Source organism: Hemitrygon akajei, chromosome 22 (genome assembly GCF_048418815.1).
Source record: "Hemitrygon akajei chromosome 22, sHemAka1.3, whole genome shotgun sequence".
In the NCBI taxonomy this organism is placed as follows: domain Eukaryota; kingdom Metazoa; phylum Chordata; class Chondrichthyes; order Myliobatiformes; family Dasyatidae; genus Hemitrygon; species Hemitrygon akajei.
The window spans coordinates 34,025,967-34,051,236 of record NC_133145.1 but is presented as its reverse complement, the minus strand read 5'-3'; the positions used below and the strand labels follow the sequence as shown (position 1 = coordinate 34,051,236).

Below are 25,270 nucleotides of genomic sequence, written 5' to 3'. Positions count from 1 at the left end.
GCTGCTCTTCTGTCATCCCCGCCAGCGTCTCCTTCTAATTTACTTTGGCCAACTCCTCACTCGTCCCATTGTAATTTCCTTTACTGCACTGAAATCCAACTACATCAGACTTTACTTTCTCCCCATCAAATTTCATTGAACTCAATCATATTGTGATCACTGCCTCCTAAGGGCTCTTTTAACTTAAGCTCCCTAATCACCTCTGGCTCATTTTATAACACTCAATCCAATATAGCTGATCCCATAGTGGGACCATCAAATACCCAATGTGCAGAGAAAAAAAACCAAACAGATCAGGCCAACAATAAAATCAAGCAAGCAAACAAAAAACAAGGATGAAGGATCTTGGTCCAAAATGTCATAGATGTGGTCTGGCCTGCTGAGTTCCTCCAGCATTTTGTTTGTGTTGCTTGGATTTCCAGCATCTGCAGGTCTTCTCATTTGTGGAAAGAAGCAAATAACTTTCAGAACTGAGGTCCACAAAGAGAGTCTGTCCACAGACCCCCAGTTCAGCAGCAGAGACAAGTAAACGTCATGGAGCAGGTTCTTAACCTTGAACCGTTGGGCTGGAAATCCTGTTGTCCATTCCACACATGATTGGGATTCCCTGTGGCAGTTCTTGGCCAATGAGGGAAAGAATGGCCGCAATAAAGATGATTCCATAGGGTGAGTGTAATGATACAGGCCTGTTTGACAGTGAAGAGTTGTGAATCAGCGCCGCTAACCGTAGCTATAAATGTAATCTTCCAAATCAACGGTAGGTTATTTGTAAGCATTTTGATGATAGACAGACTCAAAAGAACGTTGCAGGTTAATTACAAGGTTCCACCGAGATTTGAACTCGGATCGCTGGATTCAGAGTCCAGAGTGCTAACCATTACACCATGGAACCCCCGCTGTTAACATTCAGTTTGTGTAGCCCTTTCGATAAATCATCATTAGATGCTTCGTTTCATTTTCTCTAGATTTCGTGATAGAATTAAACATATCATTGCACATAAGTGTGCAGAGACACATTTTATTACAATTAAAGCAAATCAGGCTCTACCGATAAATGGATTTTTTGTTTCAAAATGTGTATATTCTTACAGGAACTCCTGAATCATTTTCTGCTTTAACCTTTAAAAATTTAAAGGCCACTTCCGTCATCAGAGTAATCACTCACATGACTTTCGCAAGAATTTTAAAATTTATTTTGTCAGTCTGCTTGTCATTACAACAGCGATCTCAGCGCCTAGGCCACCCGCCCCAGTGCGCATGTCTCTGTGGAACGCCGACTCCTTCACGTGATCAGAAAGGGGGCGTGCACTCAGTCGCACTGCGCATGTGCGCGGTCGCCTAGCAACTGTCTGTACACAAGGAGCCGGCTCCCTCGTTGTGTAACTGCTCTGGCTCAACAACTATGGCCGAGGAAAACGGGGACCTCTCTCAGTTAGAGCTGGAATCAATCATAGGGTTCAACGGTAAGAGTGGTCGTAGTGATGCCTGAGTCCTACTGGCGATGGGCAAGAGCCGGGTTCCGCCAACTGCGAGGGTGCAGCTGCCGACCCGAGACAACCCTTGCTGTAGCATTGTAATCTGTTACCTTAGAGACTGCTTGCTCCCCATTCCCTCTCACATGTCTCCACACCCCAAGGGAACTAAAGAAACTCTTATTAAGTTTTGCGAGGGACGCATTAGAGCAGGCAGATTGCACTTTAAATTTTGAAACCTCAAAAAAGATGTTGGAACTCTAAAATTAAAGTAGAAAATGACGGAAATATTCAGCAGGACGGGCAGCATCTGTGGGAAGAGAAACAGAAATGATATTTTGCTTCGGAGACCCTTCGTCTACCTGGGAATGAAATAAAATTAGCTTGTTAAGCTTATTGGAGCATTTTCTTTTTAAATATTTAATTCACGAGCTAGATAACTGGAGGGCAGCAAGTGTAGTTCAAGAAAAGGAGCAGGGATAATTCAATTGATTACAGATGAATGAAGTTAACTTAGTAATAATGAAGTTATTGCTGAAAAGTTCATGGAACATGCATGATTAATCTATATTTGGAAAAGTTGGAATTAATCTAAATTGTCAGCATGATTTTATTAGGGAAAGCTGTACCTAACAACATGGGCACTGTACGTATGTTCTTTTAGAGCAGAAAAACTCAGCAAAACTCAAGCATTCAAAAACTCAGAAGGGAAAGGGGTAGAAGATGAATAGAGTACTGAGAGGGGATTGCATAGTTAGAGGAGCAGACAGGAGATTCTGTGGAAGTGAGAAAGATACCCAGATGGTCTTTTGCCTCCCAGGTGCCAGGGTCAGGGATATCTTGGATTGTGTCACAGCATTCTAAAGGAGAAGGATGAGCAGCCAGATGTCATGATACATACTGGTGCCAATGACATGGATAGGAAATGGGTGGAGGTAGTGAAGGGAGACTATAGGAAGACAGGTAGAAAGCTGAAAAGCAGGACCTCCAAGTTAGTCATCTCTGTCACATACCAGTGAAGGTAAGAATGGGATGTTTAGGCAGATGAATATATGGCTGAGGAATTGGTGCAGGGGACAGGGTTTCAGATTGCTGGATCATTGGGATCTCTTCTGGGGAAGGTACAATGTTGTGGGCACCACTGAGTTGTTACCAAAAAAAGAGCATAGCTGGAAGCTTAACATCCAAGGATAGACATTTCATAATAGGATGAGATAATTGAGTGGCTCTGTTGGTAAAATATTAAATCAATTTCTTAGAAAGAGGTGACATAGGATTGGAAGATGTAGAATCCTTGTAAGTAGAGTTGAGAAACTGCAGGGCTAAAAAGACCCTGATGGGAATTTTGTATATAATGTGCCTCTGAACAGTAGCCAGAATGTGGGGTACAAATTACAATGGGTGATAGAAAAGGCATGTATTGAAAAAGGCTATGTTATGATATTCATGGGGATTTTAATGTGCAGGTAAATTAGGAAAATCAGGTTGGTGATGGATCCTAAGGGAACAAAATTCTAGAATGCCTACAAGATGGCTCTCTAGAGCAGCTAGAGTACTAAGGGAAAGGCAGTTCTGGATTAGGTGTTGTGTAATGCACCAGATTTCATTAAAGGACTTACGGTAAAGGACTCTTCAGGAGGCAGTGCTCATAATATGATAGAAATCATTCTGTGGTCTGAGAGGGAGAAGGTAAAGTCAAATATTACAGTGGAGTAAAGGGAATTACAGAGACATGAAAGAGGAGCTAGCCAAAGTGGTTTAGAAGGAAATGCTAGCAGGGATGATGGCAGAACAGAAATGGGTGGAGTTTCTGGGGTCAATTTGGAAGGTACAGAATAGAACATGCTAAAGATGAAGTACTGCAAAGGGAGGATGAGGTAACTGTGACTTGACAAGGGAAGTCAAAGACTGCATATAAAGAAAAGAGAAGACATATAATATAGCAAAGATTAGTGGGAGGTCAGAGGATTGGGAGGTTTTTAAAAAATCAACAGAAGGCAACTGGAAAAGCTATAAGGAAAGAAAAGAAGAAATATGAAGGGAAGTTAACCAATCAAATAAGAGGATACTAAAAAGTTTTAGATATATAAAGTGTAAAAGAGGGACAGGAGTGGGTATCAACTGCTGAAAAATGACCATGGAGAGGTAGTAATGGGGGACAAAGAAATGGCAAATGAACTTAAATACTATTTTTGCATCAGTCTTCACTGTGAAAGACACCAGCAGTATGCCAGAAAACTTTGAGTGTTAGGAGGCAGAAGAGAGTGTAATCTCTATTATTAAGGAAAAGGTGTTTGGGAAGTGAAAGGTCTGAAGTTAGATCCAGTGTTCTGAACTCCACTCCAGTGTTCTGAAAGAAGTAGCTGAAGAGACTGGGGAGGAATTAGTAATGAACTTTCTAGGATCACTAGATTCTGGAATGGTTCTTGAGAACTGGAACATTGCAAGTATCACTCCACAATTTAAGAAGGGACAGGGCAGAAGAAAGGAAATTATAAGCCACTTAGCCTGACTTCAGTGGTTTGGAAAATGTTGGAATCCATTATTAAGAATGAGGTTTCAAAATACTTGGAGGCACATAATAAAATAGCCCAATGCCGGCATGGTTACCATCAAGGGGAATCTTGCCTGACAAATCTGTTGGAATTCTTTGAGGAAATAAACAGCCAGGGACTCTATAGTTAGGGAGTCAGACAGGTGATTCTGTGGACGCAGGAAAAAAACTCGGATGATAGTTTGCCTCGCAGGTGCCAGGGTCCAGGATGTTTCAGATCGAGTCCATGATATCCTGCAGTGGGAGGGAGAACAGCCAGAGGTCGTGGTACATATTGGTACCAATGACATAGGAATATAATGAGGTGGAAGATAAATGTGTGGCTGAAGAATTGGAGCAGGGGTCAGGGATTCAGATTTCTGGATTATTGGGACCGCTTTTGGGGCAGGTGTGACCTGTACAAAAAGGACGGGTTGCACTTGAATCCCGGGGGACTAATATCTTGGTGGGGTGGTTTGCTAAGGCTAACTGGGGAGAATTTAAACTGGAACTGTTAGGGGGTGGGAACTGAACTGAAGAGAATGGGGAAGAGGCGTTGGCTCACAAATAGAGAGAGCTTGTAGACAGTGTGTGAAGGAGGATAGGTGAGTGATAGAGAAGGGATGTGCTCAGATGGATGGTGTGAGAGGTTTTCTATGTTTCTATGATAGAGAAAGGAAATACACGTTGTTTACTTGTCAGAAGGTCTTTGACAAGCTGCTGCACATGAAGCAACTTAATAGAATAAGGGACCATGGTATTTCAGGAAAGATACCAACATGGATAGGAGATTGGCTGACTGGCAGGAGGCAAAGAATGGGAATAAAGGGAGCCTTTTCTGATTGGCTGCTGGTGACTACTGGTGTTCCACAAGAATTTATGTTGGGATTGCTTCTTTTCATTTTATATGCCAATGACTTGGATGTTGGAGTTATAGAGTCATAGAGGTGTACAGCACAGAAACAGGCCCTTTGGCCCATCTAGTCCATGCTGAAACCATTTAAACGGGCTTCCATATCCCTACTATCAACTTCTCTTAAATGTTGAAATTGAGCTCGCATGCACCACTTGTGCTGTCAGCTCGTTCTATATTCTCACAACCCTCTGAGTGAAGAAGTTTCCCTCCATGGTCCCCTTAAACTTCTCACCTTTCACTCTTAACCTATGATCTCTGGTCGTGGTCCCACACAACCTCACTTGAAAAAGCCCGGTTGCATTTACCCTATCTATACCCTTCATAATTTTGTATTCCTCTATCAAATCTTCGACATTTTAAAGAATATAGTCCTAACCTATTCAACCTTTCCTTACATCTCAGGCCCTCCAGACTCGGTAACGTCCTTGCAAATATTCCCTGTATACTTTCTATATGTTTACATCTTTCTTGTAGGTTGGTGGCCAAAACTACACACAGTACTCCAAATTAGGCCTCACCAATGTTATCAACTTCAACATAACATCCCACCTCCTGGACTCAAATACATTGATTTATGGCCAATTGTCAAAAGCTTTCTTTATGATCCTATATACCTGTGACGCCACTTTCAACTAATTATGGACCTGTAGTCCCAGATCTCTTTGTTCTACCACACTCCTCAGTGACCTACTGTTCACTACGTAAGACCTACCCTGGTTGGTCTTACCAAAGTGCAAAACCCTGCACTTGTCTGCATTAAATTCCATCTGCCATTTTTCTGCCCATTTTTCCAGCTGTTGCAAATCCATCTGCAAGCCATGGTAGCCTTCCTCATTGTCCACTACACCCCCAATCTTGGTGTTATCTGGAAATTTTCTTGATCTGGTTAACCACATTATCATTGATATAAATGACAAACAACATAGGATCCAGCACCAATTCCTGTGACACACCATTAGTCACAGGCGACCAGTCAGAGAGGCAACCATCTACCTCTGGCTTCTCCCACAAAGCCAATGTCTAATCCAATTTACTACCTTATCCTGAATGCCAAGCAACTGAACCACCTTGACCAGCCTCCCATATGGGACCTTGTCAAATGTCTTATTGAAGTCCACATAGACAACATCCACTGTCTTGCTTTTATCCACTTTCCTGGTTGTTTCCTCGGAAAACTCTATATGATTGGTTAGACCTGACCTACCACGCACAAAGCCATGGTGACTATCCTTAACTAGTCCATGTCCACCCAAATACTTATTTATCTGTTCCTTAAGAATACCTTCCAATAAATTTCCCACAACTGATGTCAGGCTCACCAGCCTATAATTTCCTGGTTGCTGTTTAGAGCCTTTTTTAAACAGTGGAACAACATTGGCTATCCTCCAATCCTCCGGTACCTTCCCTGACACTAAGGATGATTTAGGTATCTCTGCTAGGGCCACAGCAATTTCTGCACTTGCCTCCCGTAGGGTCTGAGGGAACTCCTTCTCAGGCCCTGGGGATTTATCCATCCTAGTTTGCCTCAGGGTTGCAAACACCTTCTCTTCCGTAATCTGTATAGGGTCCATGAAGTTGATGCCACTTTGCCGCACTTCTATAGGCTCTGTGTCCGTATCCTGTGTAAATACAGATGCAAAGAATTTATTTAAGATATCCCCCCATCTGTTTTGGCTCCACACATGGATTACCATTCTAGTCTTCCAGAGGACTAATTTTGTCCCTTACAATCCTTTTGCTCTTAACATATCTATAGAATTCCTTAGGATTCTCCTTCACCTTGTATTCTAGAGCAACTTCATGCCTTCCTGATTTCTCTCTTATGTGTTCTTTTGCAATTCTTATATTTCATAAGTACCTCATTTGTTCCTATTTGCGAGTACCTTTTTTCTCTTAACCAGGGCCTCAATATTTCTTGAAAACTAAGGTTCTCTATACTTGCTTTCTTTACCGTTTATTCTGACAGGCACATACAAGCTTTGTACTCTCAAAATTTTGTTTTTGAAGGTATACCTTTGCCAGAAAACACTTTCCAGATCATTCCTGATCTCATTAAAATAGGCCTTTCTCTAATTTAGAATCTCAGCCTGCAGACCAGGCCTATCTTTTTTTCATATTTAATTTGAAACTAATGGCATTGTGGTCACTGGATGTTGTTACGTATCCCGTAACTGGATCACTTACCAGCAAAGATAGAGAGGTCCGTTGAAGTCTGATGGCACTATTTTTTTAGAAGTTTTTATTTATAAAGGGGCACAAAAATAAGGTTAATACAAACATTCAGATAACATACGTCGTCAATACTCAATCTAAAGCGCAGGTATAGTAATAATCAGTAAGAAATAAGCTCTATCGTTGTCTAGGGGTAATATATTGTCCGATGCAAATATAAAAGTCTCTCGAGGTCACTGCAGTTCCACCAGCTGCCGTCTTTTGGGTGTCGCGGTGGTGCACTTTGTTGAAGAGAGAGAGATAGGTATAGAATGGAACAGTTACCCAGCGGGTTTTCCAACCTTTATGAGTTCGATCCGTCGGAGTCTCGTTGGGGGGGTGGCCGCTCACTTGTGGCCTCTCCTGTAGCTAAAGCCGTTCTTCCGTGGTGAGGTCTCCAATCCCAGGCAAGAAAAGGACGCACACGAGCCCCCCCCCCACCGGCTGTTGCTATTAAACGCTGTCACAGGATTTCTAGCGTGTCTTCTGGTGCGTCTGAGGGGCCGTCTTTACAACCTCTCTTTTATCTGGACTCACGGGGTCTCAGATGTCAATCAGGTTGGGATGGTGCAATCTCTCTCTGTCTCTCCACCCACGTTGCCCTGAGGGTATACACGTAGTACAGTTCCCAATTCACAAAGGTGTCTCCAAGAGACAATGACCACAGTCGCCAGCTTTTGCCTCGCTGTGAAACGAGGGACACCGCATGTATCTTTCTCTTCTCTTGGGTCATTGACCCCCCCTTCACTAGGGCTCTTGCGATTCTCACAAAGGAGGGGGCTGGGATCATAACAATGTAAAGTGTTCCCCTGCACAGACTTCTGACCCCTGCCCTGTCTCATTCTCTAATAGAAGATCTAGTATCATACACTCTCTCATTGGGACTTCTACCTACTGATGAAGGAAATTTTCCTAAACACATTTGACAAACTCTATCCCATCTTGTCCCTTTGAAGCATGTGTTATGCCGTTGGCCCCCTCCTTTGTGAAAATCGCAAGAACTCTAGTTAAGGGGGGGGTCAGCTGACCCAAAAGAGAGAGACGTGCGGAAGACCACGTTCTCTCAAGAAGCAGAATAACGGTGACTTCGATTATCGTCTCATGGAAACCACGTGAAAAGCCCTCGGGCAAAGTGGGCTGGTTGAGAGAAAGATCGCATTACCTGCAACTTGATTGATACCTGCGATCCCGTGAAGAAGTATAAAGGCGGGTCTGAGGGGAGGACCCTCAGATGCACCCAGCAGACGCACCCAGCAGACACGAGATCGATTCCCGTGGGAGCGGGACGCCATTTTGAAGGAAGCCACGTACGCTAGATTCCGACTTTGAATCTGTGGCTAAAACCAACGAAAGACTGCTTTTAACATAACAACGGGGAAGTCTGCTCCCCTGATTCCAAGGATTTGCTCTGCCAAGACGACGGGCAAGTGTGCATCTTTTCTAAATTATAAAGGAAAAAGCCTGCAAACTTCTGAGTGACTCTTAAGACTTCCGTTGGACTCAGTATTACCCCCCTAGACAACTGTAGAGCTTATTTCTGATTGATTATGGTTACACCGGTGTTTTAGATTGAGTTTTGACGATTTGAATGTTTTGTATTAACCATACGTTTGTGCCCTTGTTGAATAAAACGTTTGAAAATAGTAGCATCCGACTCAGCTGATCCATCTATCTTTGCTGGTAAGTTACCTGGTTACGGGGTTTTCGTAACACATGGAATTCCCAGTCAATATGTGGACAGTTAAAATCACCTACTATAACAACATTTTCTTTCTTACACGAGAAAATCTGCCGATGCTGTAAGTACAAGCAACTCACACAAAATACTGGTGGAACACAGCAGGCCAGGCAGCATCTATAGGAAGAAGTACAGTCAACGTTTTGGACCGAAACCCTTCGTCAGGTCTCGGCCTGAAACGTTGACTGTACTCCCTATAGATGCTGCCTGGCCTGCTACATTCCACCAGCATTTTGTGTGCGTTGTTTTTTTATTTCTTACGACAGTTTGCAACCTCTGTACAAATTTGTTCCTCTAAATTCCTTAGAATGTTGGGTAGTCTGTAATATTTTCCCATTAACGTGGTCATATTTCTCAGTTCCACCCATATTGCCTCACTAGTCTAGTTCTTCACTCTGCCCTGAGGGAGCACGCCCATGACATTTTCTCTGACTAGTAACATCACCCCACCTTTTTTCTTCTCTTTATCAATCTTTTTATTAGTTAAATAAAAGTGTGTATGTATATATATAAAAAAACAAGAGGAGAATTGTCTCAAAAATCTATATCAATAACAATTCAAATAAAAGGAAAAATACACATGATCATGATCATACATAGAATTAATCTAATAATATATAATAAAAAAACACAAAAAAGCACAAAAAAAAGAAAAAAAAAACTGGGCAGTTCATCTTGAGGGTAAAAAGCAGGAAAAAAGCAAAAACTTTCTGATCAAATCCAAAACTTCAAAAAGGTAACTGGAAGGGCCATAAGTCAGAGCCTATGAAAATAAAGAATAAAGGGTCGCCAAGTTTCCTCAAATTTAAAGGATGTATCCAATGTCTGACTTCTTATTTTCTCTAAACTTTAACAGGACGTAATGGAGGAAAGCCAAAAAAAAAAGACAGTAGGTGGATTAGAATCCTTCCATTTAAGCAAAATGGCTCTTCAAGCCAACAAAGTTGTAAAAGTTGTCATCCATAGAGCGGAAGCAGGATTATCTCCTGCTTCCGATGGAATAATCCCAAAAATTGCTGTTAATAGATTCAGTTGTAGATCCAAATTCAAGACTTTGGATAAAGTTTTAAAGACTTCTTTCCAAAAATTATCTAACTTGATACAAGACCAGAACATATGTGTGAAAGTAGCCACCTCAATGTTACATCTATCACAAATAGGATTAATATTGGAAAAAATATGGGCTAATTTATCTTTTGACATATGCGCCCGATGCACTATCTTGCACCCCACCTTCTTTAATCTCGTCTGCTCTGTCACCTCTAAAACAACAGAACACCAGAATATTGAGCTGCCAGTCGCCTCTCCTGCAATCCAGTCTCATTAATGACTGCAGCATCATAATTCTGGGTGTTGATCTCTTTCACCTTTTCTACGATACTTCCTGTACTCAAATACACACAGCTCAGGACACTAGTCGCACCACACTCAACCTTTTGATTTCTGACTTTGCCTGAGGTCTTATTAACATCTGTCTCCACAACTTCTCCACTAACTGTTCTGGTACTCAGGTTCCTATCCTCCTGCAACGCTAGTTTCAACTCCACCATGCAGCATTAACAGTCTTTCCTGCTAGCATTTGAAATCCCGCTCCAGTTCAGGTGAAAACCATCCATTTTGTACAAGCCCCACTTTCTGTGGAAGAGGGGCAATGATCCAAAAATCCGAGACCAACTCCTTAGCCATGTGTTAAAATGCATAATCTTCCTACTTCTGGCCTCACTAGTACGTGACACAGGTAGCAATCTGAAGGTCTTGCCTTTTAACTTAGCACATATATCCCTGAATTCCCTACGCAGAACCTCATCACTCGACCTACATGTCATTATTCCTACATGGACCATTGCCTCTGGCTGTCACCCTCCCACATTGAAATGTTGAGGATGCATTCTGAGACCCTGGTACCTGGGAGGCAACATACCACCCAGGAATCTCTTTCTCACCCACAGATGGCTTTATGGCCAAGTTTGCAGATGATACAAAGATAGGTGGAGGAGCAGGTAGTGTTGAGGAAGCAGGAGTCTGCAGAAGTATTTTGACAGATTGGGAGAATGGGCAAAAAGCGGTTGATGGAATATAGCATAGGGAAGTGTATGGTCATACACTTTGGTAAAAGGAATAAAGGCATAGACAATATTTTAAGTGGAATGAAAATTTAAAAAATCAGAGGTGATAAGGGACTTGGGAGCCCCTGTACAGGATTCCCTGAAGGTTAACTTGGAGGTTGAATTGGTTGTAAGGAAGGCAAATGCAATGTTAGTACACATTTTGAGAGGACTGGAATATAAGAGCAGGGATTTCATGCTAAGACTTTATAAGGCATTGGACTAACTGTACTTGAAGTATTATAAGCAGTTTCGGGCTCCTATCAAAGAAAAGACATGTTGGTATTGGAGGAGGTCCAGAGGAGGTTCTTGAGAATAATTCCAGGAATGAAAGGGTTAATATAAGAGGAATGTTTGATGACTCTGGACTTGTGCTCAATGGAGTTTAGAAGAATGAGGAGAATCTCATTGAAACCTATGAAATATTGAAAGAGTGGATGTGGAGAGGATGTTTTCTATAGTGGGTGAGTCTAGGACCAGAGGGCCCAGCCTCAGAGTAGACGGACATCAATTTAGAACAGAGATGAGCAGGAAATTCTTTAGCTAGAGGGCAGTGAATCTGTTGAATTCATTGCTACAGACAGCTGTAGAGGCCAAGTCATTGAGTATATTTAAAATATGGGTTAATAGATTCCTGATTAGTCAGGGTGTCAATGATTACAGAGAGAAGGCAGGAGAATGGGGTTGAGAGGGATAATAAATCAGCCAGGACGGAATGGTGGAGCAGACTAGATGGACCAAATGGCCTAATTCTGCTCCTATTTCTTACGGTCTTATTGTCTAGGAAAACTGATCTGTGCTTCACTGAGTGGTGGAATTAAAGATAGTATTAAATCAAACAATTACAAAGTTGCCACCAACAGCAGTCGGTCTGAATTTCAGGAACATTTTGGTATTCAACAAAGGACGAGAAAAAGATTGATAAAGAAAGGGAAGGTGTCATGATCAAAGTGTCAAGAAAGTTAAATTAGATTGTGAGAGGTCTTCCATGTATTTAAAAAGGAATTGACTTGCAAGGTAAAAAGTGTATTCCTTGCAGATATAATTTGGAGAAATTATAATGATGGAATAAGGAATGGCAGAAATATTAAACAAATATTGGTTGTCACAGAAAAAGTCTCCACCAGAAATCTGAGAGAATCCAGCATCCAGCAAGAGTACAACACTGAAAGGAATTAGTAAAGCAAAAGCGCTGGGGAGTGGTGAAACTGAAAGATGTGATGACCCAAATTCTGGAGTTTTGAAAGAGGAGTTGATAAAGAGTGAATGCTTTGCATCATGAAATCACTGAATTGCTATAGCACTTGAAGCAGTCATTTAGCCCATTGTGTCCATGTTGGATTGCTTCCAGAGGAATTCACTAATTTCAGCCTGGCCTTTTCTCTGTTGTCTGAAAAATATTTCTTCACAATATGTTTAACAGACTTCCTTTTGGATGCTCAGTGAAAACTGCTTCTACCACATCTACAGGCAGTGCATTCCAGATTCCAAATAAAAATTACACAACTGCTATTTCCTCATATTGTCATTAATTATTTTTCCATTGGTTATCATATTGCAAAATTCTGTAGATTGGGAACTATGTGTGTAAAGTGAAATCTATGTTGAGGGATGTAAGCACAAAACAAAGAATAATAGGATTGAGCAAAGTCATTGTGAATTTATTAAATGGAAATAATTTTCATTGGAATTTTTTACAAATACAATTATTAGAGTAAGGAAATACAGAAACCTGTGAACCTTGTGTATTTGAATTTTGATGAACGTTTTTGGCAAGGTCCCACACAGGACATTGGTCAGAAACATCAGAAGCACAACGTTTCAGGAGTAATCTATTGGCATAGGTTAAGACTTGGTTAACAGACTAAAAGTAAAGCGTTAAAATGAACTTGCCATTGTCAGTTTCACGGGCTATGTGGCTTCTGCAGGGGCCAGTGTTTGGACCTCAGCTGTTTACAATCTATATCAATAATTTGTTGAGGGAATCAAATATTATATATCCAATTTGTTGATGATGTAAAACAATATGGGCAAGCTAAATGAGTGGGTGAGAACACGGCAGTTGGAATATAATATAGTATCTCTCATGCATCATCATTACCTTTATTATATGTGTTAAATTGTGTTCATTATGTTACTTTATTAATCTTTACACATCTATTATATTTCTTTTAACTATTGGCTATTCCGTTACTTCTGAAAGTCCCTTTTGCAAAATATTAAGTGTTGAATGTAATCAGGGATTCTTGTATTTGGTTCAGATCAAACAGTATGCCACTCTACTTTTGTATTGCAGGCAAGGTGCCTTGTGGCTTATCTGTGCACCCTGATGGTGAAAATATAATTTACCCCCTGGGATGTACAACTATAATACAAAATTTGAACAGTAGCCAACAAGCTTTCCTGGAAAGTCACACAAACAATATCTCCTTTGTTACGGTTAGTAAGAGTGGAAAGTATATTGCCACCGGACAAGTCACGTACATGGGTTTCAAGGTAAGAATAATGTACTCTTCAAAAAAAAGGCAATAAATAGCAAATTTTAGAGATGTGAAATGAGAAAAAACATATTGTTTCATAGAATTTGTGATGAGAAAATTTAATACAATAATTGATTGGGAATGTAGAACATTAGGAATTTGTTCTTATTTAACAAAATGCCATGGTGTATGACAGTGAGTGGGAAGAAAATATAAATTGGATTTGTTTACAAAATCTGTTACATTTTGGTTTACTATACGAGTAAACATGTAGAATTAAAGTTATTTGCAAACAGAGGCAAATAGAAAGTATTTAGTTCTTAAAACATATTAACTTAACAGTTTTGGTTTTGCAATAGGAAGCCAAAAGTAGGGTTCAAAGATGATTCAGAATTTAGTTAATAATCACTGATTTATATGTAATGAAATATTTGTTTTGCAGCAGTAATGCAGTGAAAAAACATAAAAGTTACAAAAAGTTCAAAAAGGAGCAACTAAGTTGTGTGTACATGATGTGTATTTAATATTTTAGTAGTATTTGAGTAATATTGTAAATATATTGTTTGATTATGTATCTTGTTCGATTAAATAATTCACTGTGTGCACACGTCCATGGCAAGCAGTGAGGACCACTGACATCCTTGGGTGGGTGTGTTTGTTATTTGTGTGGCTGGAGGTGGCTGATGAGTCCATCATATGGGGTAAGCCTGTGAAGGTTCTCGTTCTTTATGCTTATGTTTCAATGTCATTACTTGCATGTGAATTTGATTAAAGTGAGGGAGAGTTCTCAAGTTGTCAACCTCACTCTCTCATCCTAGTCTATTTGGATCGAGTGGCATGATGAGTCAAGATGGCTGGAAATAAGTCAGGATGCAGTGGACAACCAGGGCTATTTATGGGTCTTGCCTTGCTCTTCGTGCTCTACAATGTGTGCTGGGAAACCAGCTGGTGGTTTCCTCCATGCAGTCCACTGAACCCAGACTGCACATGCTTTGGGTAGACAAGCTTGAAGTCACCGAGGGTTCAGAAAAACCCAACAGCTACTCACCTGGTTTGTCTGGCCTGTCGAAACTGTTGCTCTGTGTGACCTCTGTTGCATGCAAACAGCTTACTTGGAGCCATAGGTGAGATTTGTGTGCCAGGTGAGAACCAATGGTGGAGGACCTACCTCGGAAGGTATGACAGGTCTTCACACTACAGGTGCTACCCCTCCCTGACATCCCATACACCCTAATTCATTAAAGGTTATATGTAAAAATATGTGAAATGTATGTGTCATACATGTAATAAGTGCATGCTTTGCTTAAAGTAAAAAATGAACTAAGAATTACATCTCTCGGCTTCCTTGTTTTATAAGACATAACAGTGGTGATAAAGAAGTTTTAAATGAATCCAAGATGACTACCTACCTGTTGAAATGCAGCCAGATATTTGAGTTTTTTAACAAGCGTAGCAAGGAGCAGTCGTGTCTTTAAAACAAAAACACAGCACGTTTTCTTCACAAAAGGAAAGGCGATTGAGTTTTAAAAAAGTCAGAAAGCGGAATAGTTCATGAGTTCAGTTACAGTGAGTACCAGGTGATAATAATCATTAAAAAAGGAGCAGCAATGGTTAGCTGCATCAGAAAGATTGACATGTTTGATTGCACAACATATAACTGGAATATGTATACTGAGCTAACTGAGCAATATTTTAAAGCAAATGGAATAGCCAATAAGAAACAAGTACTAGTTTTGCTGAGTGCATTGGGTGGAAAAGCATATAGTTTGCTTAGGGGTTTGACTATTCCAACGAAAAAAGCTGAAATGAGCTTTACTGATATTATGAAAGTAACACAGGAACATTTATAACCAAAGCCATTGTTGACCGCAGAATGCTTTAGCTTCCATAAGCGGAATCAAAAGGAAGGGGAGTCCATTTCAGCATGCGTAGCTGAATTGAAGAGATTGTCCAAGCGTTGTCAGCTTGGCAATGGGCTTAATAATGCACTGAAAGATTGTTCAATTTGTTACAAGAAAGCATTAAAAAATGGCCGCTAACTGAAGCACAACTTACATTTAAAATATCTGTATCAATGGAAGCAGCAAGCAGAGAAGCAATAGAATTGTAGTCAGCAATGAAAATGAACATGAACAAAATTGAAATGTCTAAACAGAAATCGGCCTGGCCAAACAAATTGTGCTACAGTTGCTACAGCGGCTCACATACACCAGACCAATGCAAGATGAAAGGTGAAACTTGCAGAAAATGTAACAAGGTAGGACACACACAAAGAGCATGTTGGGCAGACAAAAATAAATGGAAAAAAAGATGAAAGTCAAGTTGCAGTTTCAAAAAGAATACTAATCAGCATGCTGTTGATGAAAATTGTTGAGAGTGACCTAGGACTATGTAGCCTTGAGATTTATAATATTAAAACTAACAATAGATAAGCAATATGCTTAGACCAGAATTGAACAGCAAATTAATTCAAATGGAATTGGATACTGGCTCAGCTGTTTCAGTCATTCCACAAAATGAGTTTGAACAGCATGTCAAAGATACTAAACAGAAGCCTGTAGACATCCAACTAAGAACTTACTATACTGGAGAAAAGTTAACTCCTGTGGGAATGACATTCGTAACAGTGAAATACAACAACCAACAAATCACATTGGGTTTGTATGAGGTTAAGAACAAGAGGGCCAGCATTGTGGGGTTGTGATTGGCTGAAACAACTACAACTTGCTTGGAGATCTATCCACAGCTTGCATGCCACGTCCCCAGCAATAGCGAATTAGAAAAGGTACTGAATGGGGCCACAGCAGTGTTCAAGGATGGCAATGGAACACTGAAACATATGAAGGGTAAAACTGTTCAATGAAAATGAAAATGTCACATCCAAGTTTTACAAAACTTAATCCAGTTCCTTATACCATCCGTGATAAAGTAGCCAGTGAGATAGATCGCAAGGAGGTTGAGTAGAGTCAATGGCAACTCCAGTGATCCCAGTAGCAAAGAAAAATGTGTCTGTCAGGATCTGTGGTGGTTTTAAGGTCGCCATTAACTCAGTACTGAAAGTAGATCAGTACCCTCTACTCAGGATAGAGGATACCTTTGCAAACCTTTCCGGAGGGAAACACTTCAGGAAAGTGGACTTAGCTGAGTCCTATCTACAAATGGAAATGGAAAAAGAGTCCTAAGTGTTTCTCATCATAAACATTCACAAAGGGCTTTATCGCTATATTAGGCCTATTTTTGGAGTAACATCTGTACCTGCACTCTGGCAGAAAGCTATAGACCAGTTGCTGCAAGGCTGCCCCGGCACTCAGTGTTACCTTGATGACATCATTGTTACCGATGAGGAATACAAGGAACATCTCCAAAATCTCAAGACAGCGTTAAAAAGATTAGAAGATTATGGGCTCAGAGCATGATGTGTAAATTCTTTAAACCAAGCATCATTTACTATGGTCACACCATTGATGCCCAAGGATTACACAAGTGTGATGTGAAAATTCAAGCAATGTTGCATGCCCCACGGCCAAAGGATGTGTCACAGTTGCTGTCCTTTTTAGGATTTGTCAACTACTATAACAGGTTCCTGCTAAAACTGGTTACTGCACCCCTTGATCTCATTACTGCAGATCGGGAAGAAATGGCATTAGAGAAAGCAGAGAGAGGTGGTTTTCCATACAGTAAAGGAAATAGTGATGTCAGACACTGTACTCACACTTTATGATCCACATCATGCAGTGAATCTTGCCATATTCTATTCAGGATACAAACATGTGCAGAAGATATGTGTCCCGAGCTGTTAGAACCACTTCCTGGAGTCTCAGAGTCAACTCCTACAACCACCACAGAGGAGGCCCCGGAACCTGTTTCACGGCCACAAGGTTTTAAATGTTTAGGCCTGAATGTCTGTGGATGCTGTATAGTAGTTGTGTTATGTAGTATATTTTATTTATATATATATTTCTAGTAGTTGTGAGATATATATATATATATATATATATATATATATTTCTGAATGGACAATGAACCAACCCATGAATACTGTCTCATTATTTTTGCTTCCTTTTGCACTATTTACTTAATTTATTTTATATAAATGTACTTAATGTACTTTTGATGTATTGCACTGTACTACTACTACTGCAAAACAATAAGTTTCACATCGTATGTCAGTGATATTAATCCTGATTCTGATTCATACCAAATCTCCTCAAACTCCTAATAACTTGGAGCCATTGGTATGCCCTTTTTTTATGATTACATCAGTATGTTGGACCCAAGATAGAACCTCTGAGATGTTAACGTCCAGGAACTTGAAGCTGCTCAGTCTTTCTGCCACTGACCCCTCAATAAGGACTGATGTGTGTTCTTCAAAATTCCCCTTCATGAAGTCCACAATTAATTCCTTGGTCTTGCTGATGTTGAGTGCAAGGTTGTAATTGCAACACCACTCAACCAACTAATCTATCTCACTGCTATAAGCCTATTGCTGCTGTCTGAGATTTTGCCAACAACAGTGTTGCGAGTTGCAAATTTATAGGTGGTATTTGAGATGTGCTTAGCTACATGGTCACGTGTAAAGAGAGCAGAGTGATGTGCTAAGCACACATCTTTGAGTTGAGCCTGAGCTGATGGTCAGTAAGGAAGAGATACTCTTACTGATCTGCAATGAATTTGGTCTGATAAGGAAAATGAGGATCCAGTTGCCGAGGGAAGTATGGAGGGCCAGGTCTAGATGCTTGTTAATTAATAATGAGGGGATGATGGTAATAGGCTGGTCCTTGACTTATTTCCACTTGGCATAATTTACCTATTATTATTTAATTACTTATGGTTTTATATTGCTATATTTCTACACTATTCTTGGTTGGTGCGACTGTAACAAAACCCAATTTCCCTTGGGATCAATAAAGTATGTCTGTCTGTCTGTCTGAATGGTGAGCTGTAATCAATATACAACAATCTGACATACAGTATATTTTTCTGTTATCTGGTTGCCCCAAAGCAGAGTGGAGAGCCAGTAAGATTGGTATTGGCTATAGGCAAATTGTAGTGGATCCTGGTCCATGCTTCAGGCAGTAGTTAATTCTAGCCATAACCAATCTTTCATATCACTTCATCACAGTAACTGAGTGCCACTGGGCAATAGTTGTTAAGTCAGCTCACCCTGATCTTCTTGGGCATCAGTATGATTGCTGCTCTTTTGAAGCAAGTGAGAACCTCAGACTTTAGTGAGAGGTTGAAGATATCCTTGAACACTTCAGCCAGTTGGTGGCACAGGTTTTAAGTACCATTGGGACCTAATGTCTTGTGGAGCTTCACCATCTTGAAGAATGTTCTGATAATTGGTCTCCAAGACAGAGATCACAGGGTGATTTGCACGACTAGTGTTTTTGTCCCTTTCAAAGCATGCACAGCAGGCATTCGGTTTATCAGGGAATGAAGCATCACTCCCATTTATACTGTTAGGTTTCGCCTTATAGGAAGTAAGGGCATGCAAATCTTGCCACAGCTGTTGGGTATCTGATTATATCTCTAGTTCCACACAGAGTTGCCTTTTCGCTGTCATGATGGCCTTCGGTAGGTTGTACCCGGATGACTTGTTGGATTCTGCTCACTGGCCTTGAGTGCCACAGATCCAGTCCTCAGCAAAATGTGACTCTCCTGGTTCATCCAGGCCTTCTAGTTTTGGAAAACTTTTTTTTTCTCCAAGACACAGATTCGTCCACGCAGGTCTTGATGAAGTTGATGAAGGCTGTGACGTTCATTCAGATCTGAAGACGAATTCCTGAATATAGTGCAGTCCATTGATTCAAAGCAACCCTGTAAATGCTCCTCTGCCTCCCTTGACCATATCTTGTATATATGTTGAAGAAAGTATGTACTTTTGTTATGTTTGAAGTGTTTTTTAATTCAATATTTCAATGAATGGCATTGTTGGGGAAACGTTTGCTGTGATCAGGGAAATGGGCATGGGGATATAGGAATAAAACATAAAATAAATTGTGGAATCCATATATGACTAACATATGGTAAGTTGTTATCTATTAATCAGATATGATTTATATGTTTAGAAACACACTACTGCTTTTGTTTGATGTGCATAGTTCATTTCACAGATGGAGTAAAACTTCCATTATCTTCTACGTTCATGATTTTAGTGATAGAAACATTGAAAACATCGAAAACCTACAGCACAACACAGGTCCTTCGGCCCACAAAGCTGTGCCGAACATGTCCTTAACTGAGACCAAAAGATTTTCTGAACTGTTGGATATTATTCCAGTTTATACTCCAATACACTTTTAATTCATTTCTTCTAGATTTTTTTCTGTAATCCGAGTAAGCTTAAAGGGAGTAGGGATAAGGGGAATAAAGCCGCCATAAGTTTGAAGGGAGTATGGGAGATAACTCTTTTTCCAGCAAATCTGACCAACTGTCTGTAGATTTGCCATTTTACAGACACCTCCACGGCATCACTGGCATTCTCAGGTTTCATTTCACAGGATGATTTACAGGGTTCATCACCAAAGATTCATGCCCTTGGGATTTATCACGGAGCTATAGTCCTAATGTGATTTCTTCTGAGAATTTTCTGTTTTCTATGCAGGCTGTAGGGTATCTTCACTGATATCTGTAGCTTTACATTATCTCAAATACAAGTTTACACATGTACGCAGTTTTTTTTCACAGTCAGTCATAGCTGATCTCAATTTCCTAGGCTAGCGTCATTGAAGGTCCCAGCTACAGATGTCATATATCATTTATAGCTATACACTGCTGTACTAGAGCTATCACTCATGCTCTCCTCCCAAAGTGAAAACTTAATCATTTCAACATAAGATGATGAGAAAAGCTCAGCAGGTCAGGAATTTATGATAAAAGACCTTGGAGCTCAAATTTTAACTGTGTCCCTTTCCGTAGATGCTGCCCATCCCAATGACTGTTCCAGCATTTTCTGATATTATTTCAGATTTACGGCATCGATGATTTTTAATGAGTTTCCACCCCTTCCAGCACACTCATTCACAAATCACTAACACATTTGCGGGATCTTTTAAGCCACAGTAGTGTATTAGTAACCAGTCAGTTTTACCATTACAGTACAGCTTTACTAGAACCATTAATGATTTTAGAAAGCTGCTTAATTTAAAATGGACTTTCTCGTCCCTAAGCAGCAGTATGAAGATCCTGATTCAATTTTGTCTCAGTAAGTCCTTGCAAAAAAGGCTTTCATATTATTATAAAATAACATTTAGTAAATCAATATTAAAGGATTGTACAATAATGTATGTTATTCTCCATTACTTGTACACTTTTCTCACTTTTCATGCATAGCTCTTGTTACATTTCAATCAATATCATTGGAGACTGAGTGCAACTGTTTAGTTTTTTCCATTTCTAAAGCTCACACATGAGCATCAAAACGGCTGCCTAAGAAGGCTTGAAGGCAAACAATATAATGGATGTATAAGGTGGGAGTAATACAAAGTAGTTCAGAAGGGGGATAATAATTTCCTTTTAATTAAATGGAATACTTAATTATCAGCTGCAAATGGCCTTGTCACATGATCAAGAAATACATTTATTAGTCTGCTAAATATTTGGCCTATTAAACTAAATAATTATTGATGACCACACTTGGGTTCAAACTTGCTCTAACAAAAGAGCATGGCATTCTAACTATACTTGCATGTGCTTCAAGCAGAAAAGTCTAGCTCTAAACTTCTTCCACTATGACATTCAAATGATAATCACTTCCAAGGTCAAAGTAAGGTATGAAAAATACTTTACTTATATTTGACAATTTGTAGTGTAATGACAAAACTGAATTCATACTCACATTTCTGGAGGCTTCTTAACTCATCTGGGCATCACGGTAAGGTTAGTGGTTACCACGACATTATTACAGTTTGGTGTGACTGAATTTGGAGTTTATTTCCAGCGCTGTCTGTAAGAAGTCTCTGAACATCCTTCCTGTAGAATATGTGGGTTTTCCCTGGGTGCTCTGGTTACCCTACCCAGTACAAAGATGTACTGGGTAGGGTAATTGATCATTGTAAATTGTCCCTTGATTAGGTTGGAGTAAATTGGGGTTATTGGGGGTTGCTGGGATGATGTTGCTCAAAGCGCCAAAAGGTGCTACTCCATACTGCATCTCTAAATAGAATAAAATTTAAAATACTGTTGGATTTTTGAGTAAATCTATGGCATTGGTAAAGTTCTGCTGTGGATTGGTGGGGGACAGAGAGCAAAGTTCAGGAATATATGACCTTTTTTTTGGTCGGAAGATTATGTCAACATGGATCACTGCTGGGAATCCAGTTATTCATAAAGTAAATCAGTGATTAGCATGAAGATAATATTTACCATACCAAGATGAAGATAAACCTTCAAAGGTATAGAAGTGAGCCAAGTCAATGGAATACGTGGAATAATTTCAGGTCATCTACTTTGGAAGAAAATAATAGAAGGCTGTGTTTAAAAAATTGTAACAATTTTTAAAAAACAGAATAAGCAGCCCAATTGACAGGCACCCCTTCCCCAACCATTCAGTCACTTCACCACCGATGAGCAATAACAACAGTTTATACCATTGACAGGATGCTCTGCAGCAACTCTCCAAGCACCTTAGGCAACACCTTCCAGACCTCTGCAGTACTATCACATAATTTCAATACTGTGCTGTCTAAAACTGCCCACGATATACCAGCTAAGGCCGTTAATTTTTAGTCAAGTTTGTCAGGCAGGATCATCCCTAATAAAGCCATGCTATTTTGATTAATCCCTGCATTTACACATGCAGGTTAATTTTGTCCATCAGAATTTTTAAGAATATTGCTGATCAGTGACAATAGACACACCAGCTGTTATCATGTGGTTCATCCTTTATGACCTTTTTGAATAAATGCACTGAGGTAAACGTCCGCCCTTACTCAATGAAGCAGGCACAGAAAAACCATATGGCTTACTTCTATTTATTATATTCTAAAATTTCTTAGTCTATTTCTTTCATTCATCTTAGTCTGTTTTTCATTGACATTTTCCATACCACAATTCCTGAGGAGACATTAAATTGTGTAGAGGGAGAAAGAGAGAGAGAGTTTAAAAGAGGCGAATGGGAGCAGTTGGCACATTTTGTGTGTGACAGTTCCCCAGGAGACATTGGATTGTATAGAAGGAGAGAGTTCAAAAGAAGTGAGCAGGAGCAGTCAGCATATTTTGCGTATCACAGTTCCTCAGGAGACATTAGAATGTGTATAATTAGGTTGGCAAATTCCAATAAGAACTTAGATTTTTTTTGTTATTTATTCTTTCTTTGTTTTTTTAACTAATCTGGATTTTAAATTTTATTTATTTTTTATGAATGAAAACAAAAAAAATTTAAAAGGTTTATACAGTGCAAAACAAACATATCGAATTACAATTCATAACCATAGTAGAGCACCCATAGTAGAGTCAGGTAAAGTTAGTTACCACCCCACCCTCCCACTATTCAACTCCAAGCCAACCTTACGATATATAAAAAAGTTAATCAGAACTATATCACCACAGAGCTGTATTTATAAAAAGAAGGTATATTTCTTTGTTTCTTACCGCACATTTAGAGCATTGGGGATGCCAGGCAGGATAGTGGAATGCTCTTGCGGGATGTGGGAAGACAGGGAGACCTCCAGTGTCTTTGATGTCGAAACCAGCAAGAAGTGTATCCAGCTGCAGCTTCTAACCGACTGTGTTAAGGAGTGGGAGCTGGAACTGGATGAACTCCAGATCATTCAGGAGGCTGATGGGTTGACATACAGGGAGGTAATTATGCCCAAGGTGCAAGACACAAGTAACTGGGTGACAGGAGGGGAAAAGGGGATAAGCAGCCAGTGCAGAGTACCCCTGTGGCCATTCCCCTCAACAACTGGTATGCTGCTTTGGATACTGTTGAGGGGATGACCTAACAGAGAAAAGCCAAAGCTGTCAGTTCTCTGGCAGTAGTATGGGTGGAGGGGTGGTGAGTTCCTGCAAAGAGAGTTCAACGGTAAGTTAAAGGACATGACCTCCAGGATTGTGATCTCAGGATTGCTGCCCATGTCATATGCTATGAGGCCAGAAATAGGAAGATCATGTAGTTTAACACGTGGCTAAGGAGATGGTGTCAGATTTTTGGATCATTATGCTCCCTTCCAGAGAAGATGGAACCTGTAGAGAAGCGACAGTTTACACCTGAACTGGAGGGAGACTAATACCCCAGCAGGAAGGTTTACTGATGCTGCATAAGTGGGGAGTGGGGGTAGGTTTAAACTAGAGTTGCAGGGGGATGGGAACCATAGTGTCAGAACAGAAAGTGGAGTGGGTGTGGAGAAAGATGTTGCTAAGCGTTCATACAAAGTGGGACTATGTTCTGAGCAGCATATATTTAAATGCAAGTATTGTAGGACAGGTGGATGAGCTTAGAGATTGGATCAGCACATGGAATGATGACGTTGTAGCCATTACTGAGTCTTGGTTGCTGGAGGGGTAGGACTGGCAGCTCAACGTTCTAGGGTTCCATTGTTTTATATGTGATTAAGTGGGAGAGGTGGCATGACTAGTCACGGAAAATATCAAAACAGTGCTTAGACAGGACAAACTGAGAACTCATCTAATGAGACTGTATGGGTAGAACTGAGGAATAAGAAAGGTATGACCACATTAATGGGATTATATTATAGACTACTCAATAGTGCACGGGATTTAGAGGAGCAAATTTGTAGAGAGATCGCGGACTGTTGCAAACACCTTAAGGTTGTGATACTAAATGATTTTAGCTTTCCACCTATTGACAGGGATTCCCATACCATAAAAGTGGTGGTTGGAAAAGAATTTGTCAAAAGTGTTCAGGAAAGTTTCCTTAAACTGTACATGGAAGTCTCAACTAGAAAGAGTGCAATACTAGCAACACGCAAAATGCTAGGACCCAAAAGGTTTCAGCCCAAAACGTCGACTGTACTTTTTTTCCATAGATGCCCCCTGGCCTGCTGAGTTCCTCCAGCATTTTGTGTGTGTTGCTGTCTTTTAAATGTTGTCTTATATCTGCCTCAACCACTTCCTCTAGCAGCTCATACCATACATGCCTTAATCTCCATGTAAAGAAGTAGCCCTCAGTTACACATTTGCAGATTTTCTCTTGTAGAGTGCAATACTAGATCTCCTCTTAGGGAATAAAAATAGGGTAGGTGACAGAAGTTTGTGTAGGGGAGGGCTTAGCATCTTGTGATCACAATGCTATTAGTTTCAAGGTAATTATGGAAAGGATAGGTCTGGTTCTTGGATTGAGATTCTCAGTTGGAGAATGGCCAATTTTGATAGCATCAGAAAAGATCTGGCAAGTGTGGATTGTGATGTGCTGTTTTCTGGCAAATGTATAATTGGTAAGTGGGAAATCAGAAGTAAAATTTTGACAGTACAAAGTTTGTATGTTTCCGTTAGAATAAAAGGAAAGAATAACAGATTCGGGAACTTTGGTTTTCAAGAGATTGTGAGGCCTTTGTTAAGAAAGACCTGCATAACAGGTAAAGACATTTCAGAACAAATCAAGTACAGTATCTGAAGAATATAAGAAATGCAAGAGAACACTTAGATAGGACTAAAAGAAGGCATGAGTTTGCTCCTGCATACAAAGTGGAAGAGAATCCCAAGAGCTTCTACAGATATATTAGGAGCAAAAGGATAGAAAGGGACAAAATTGGTCCTTTGGTAGATCAGAGTGGTAATCTATGCATTCATCTGGAAGAGATGGGTGAGATCTTAAGTGGATTTTTTTTGCATCTCTATTTACTCAGGAGAT

At 40.2% G+C, this 25,270-nt stretch overlaps 1 protein-coding gene and 1 non-coding gene across 5 annotated transcripts in view; one reads left to right on the top strand and one right to left on the bottom strand.

Annotated features, from left to right (window-relative positions):
* Positions 1-820: 820 nt before the first annotated feature.
* Positions 821-892, bottom strand: trnaq-cug (transfer RNA glutamine (anticodon CUG)). Its single transcript has one exon. It is a non-coding gene; the product is annotated as a tRNA-Gln (tRNA).
* Positions 893-1,344: 452 nt separating this feature from the next.
* The window catches only part of cfap52 (cilia and flagella associated protein 52), an 82,465-nt gene continuing 58,539 nt past the window's right edge, over positions 1,345-25,270 (top strand). For all 4 annotated transcript variants that reach the window (XM_073025955.1, XM_073025953.1, XM_073025954.1 and 1 more), the window contains exons 1-2: positions 1,345-1,463; positions 13,272-13,471. In XM_073025955.1, the coding sequence (XP_072882056.1) occupies positions 1,403-1,463; positions 13,272-13,471 (261 nt within the window). In that variant the 5' untranslated portion in view covers positions 1,345-1,402. The remainder of the gene's footprint in view (positions 1,464-13,271; positions 13,472-25,270) is intronic.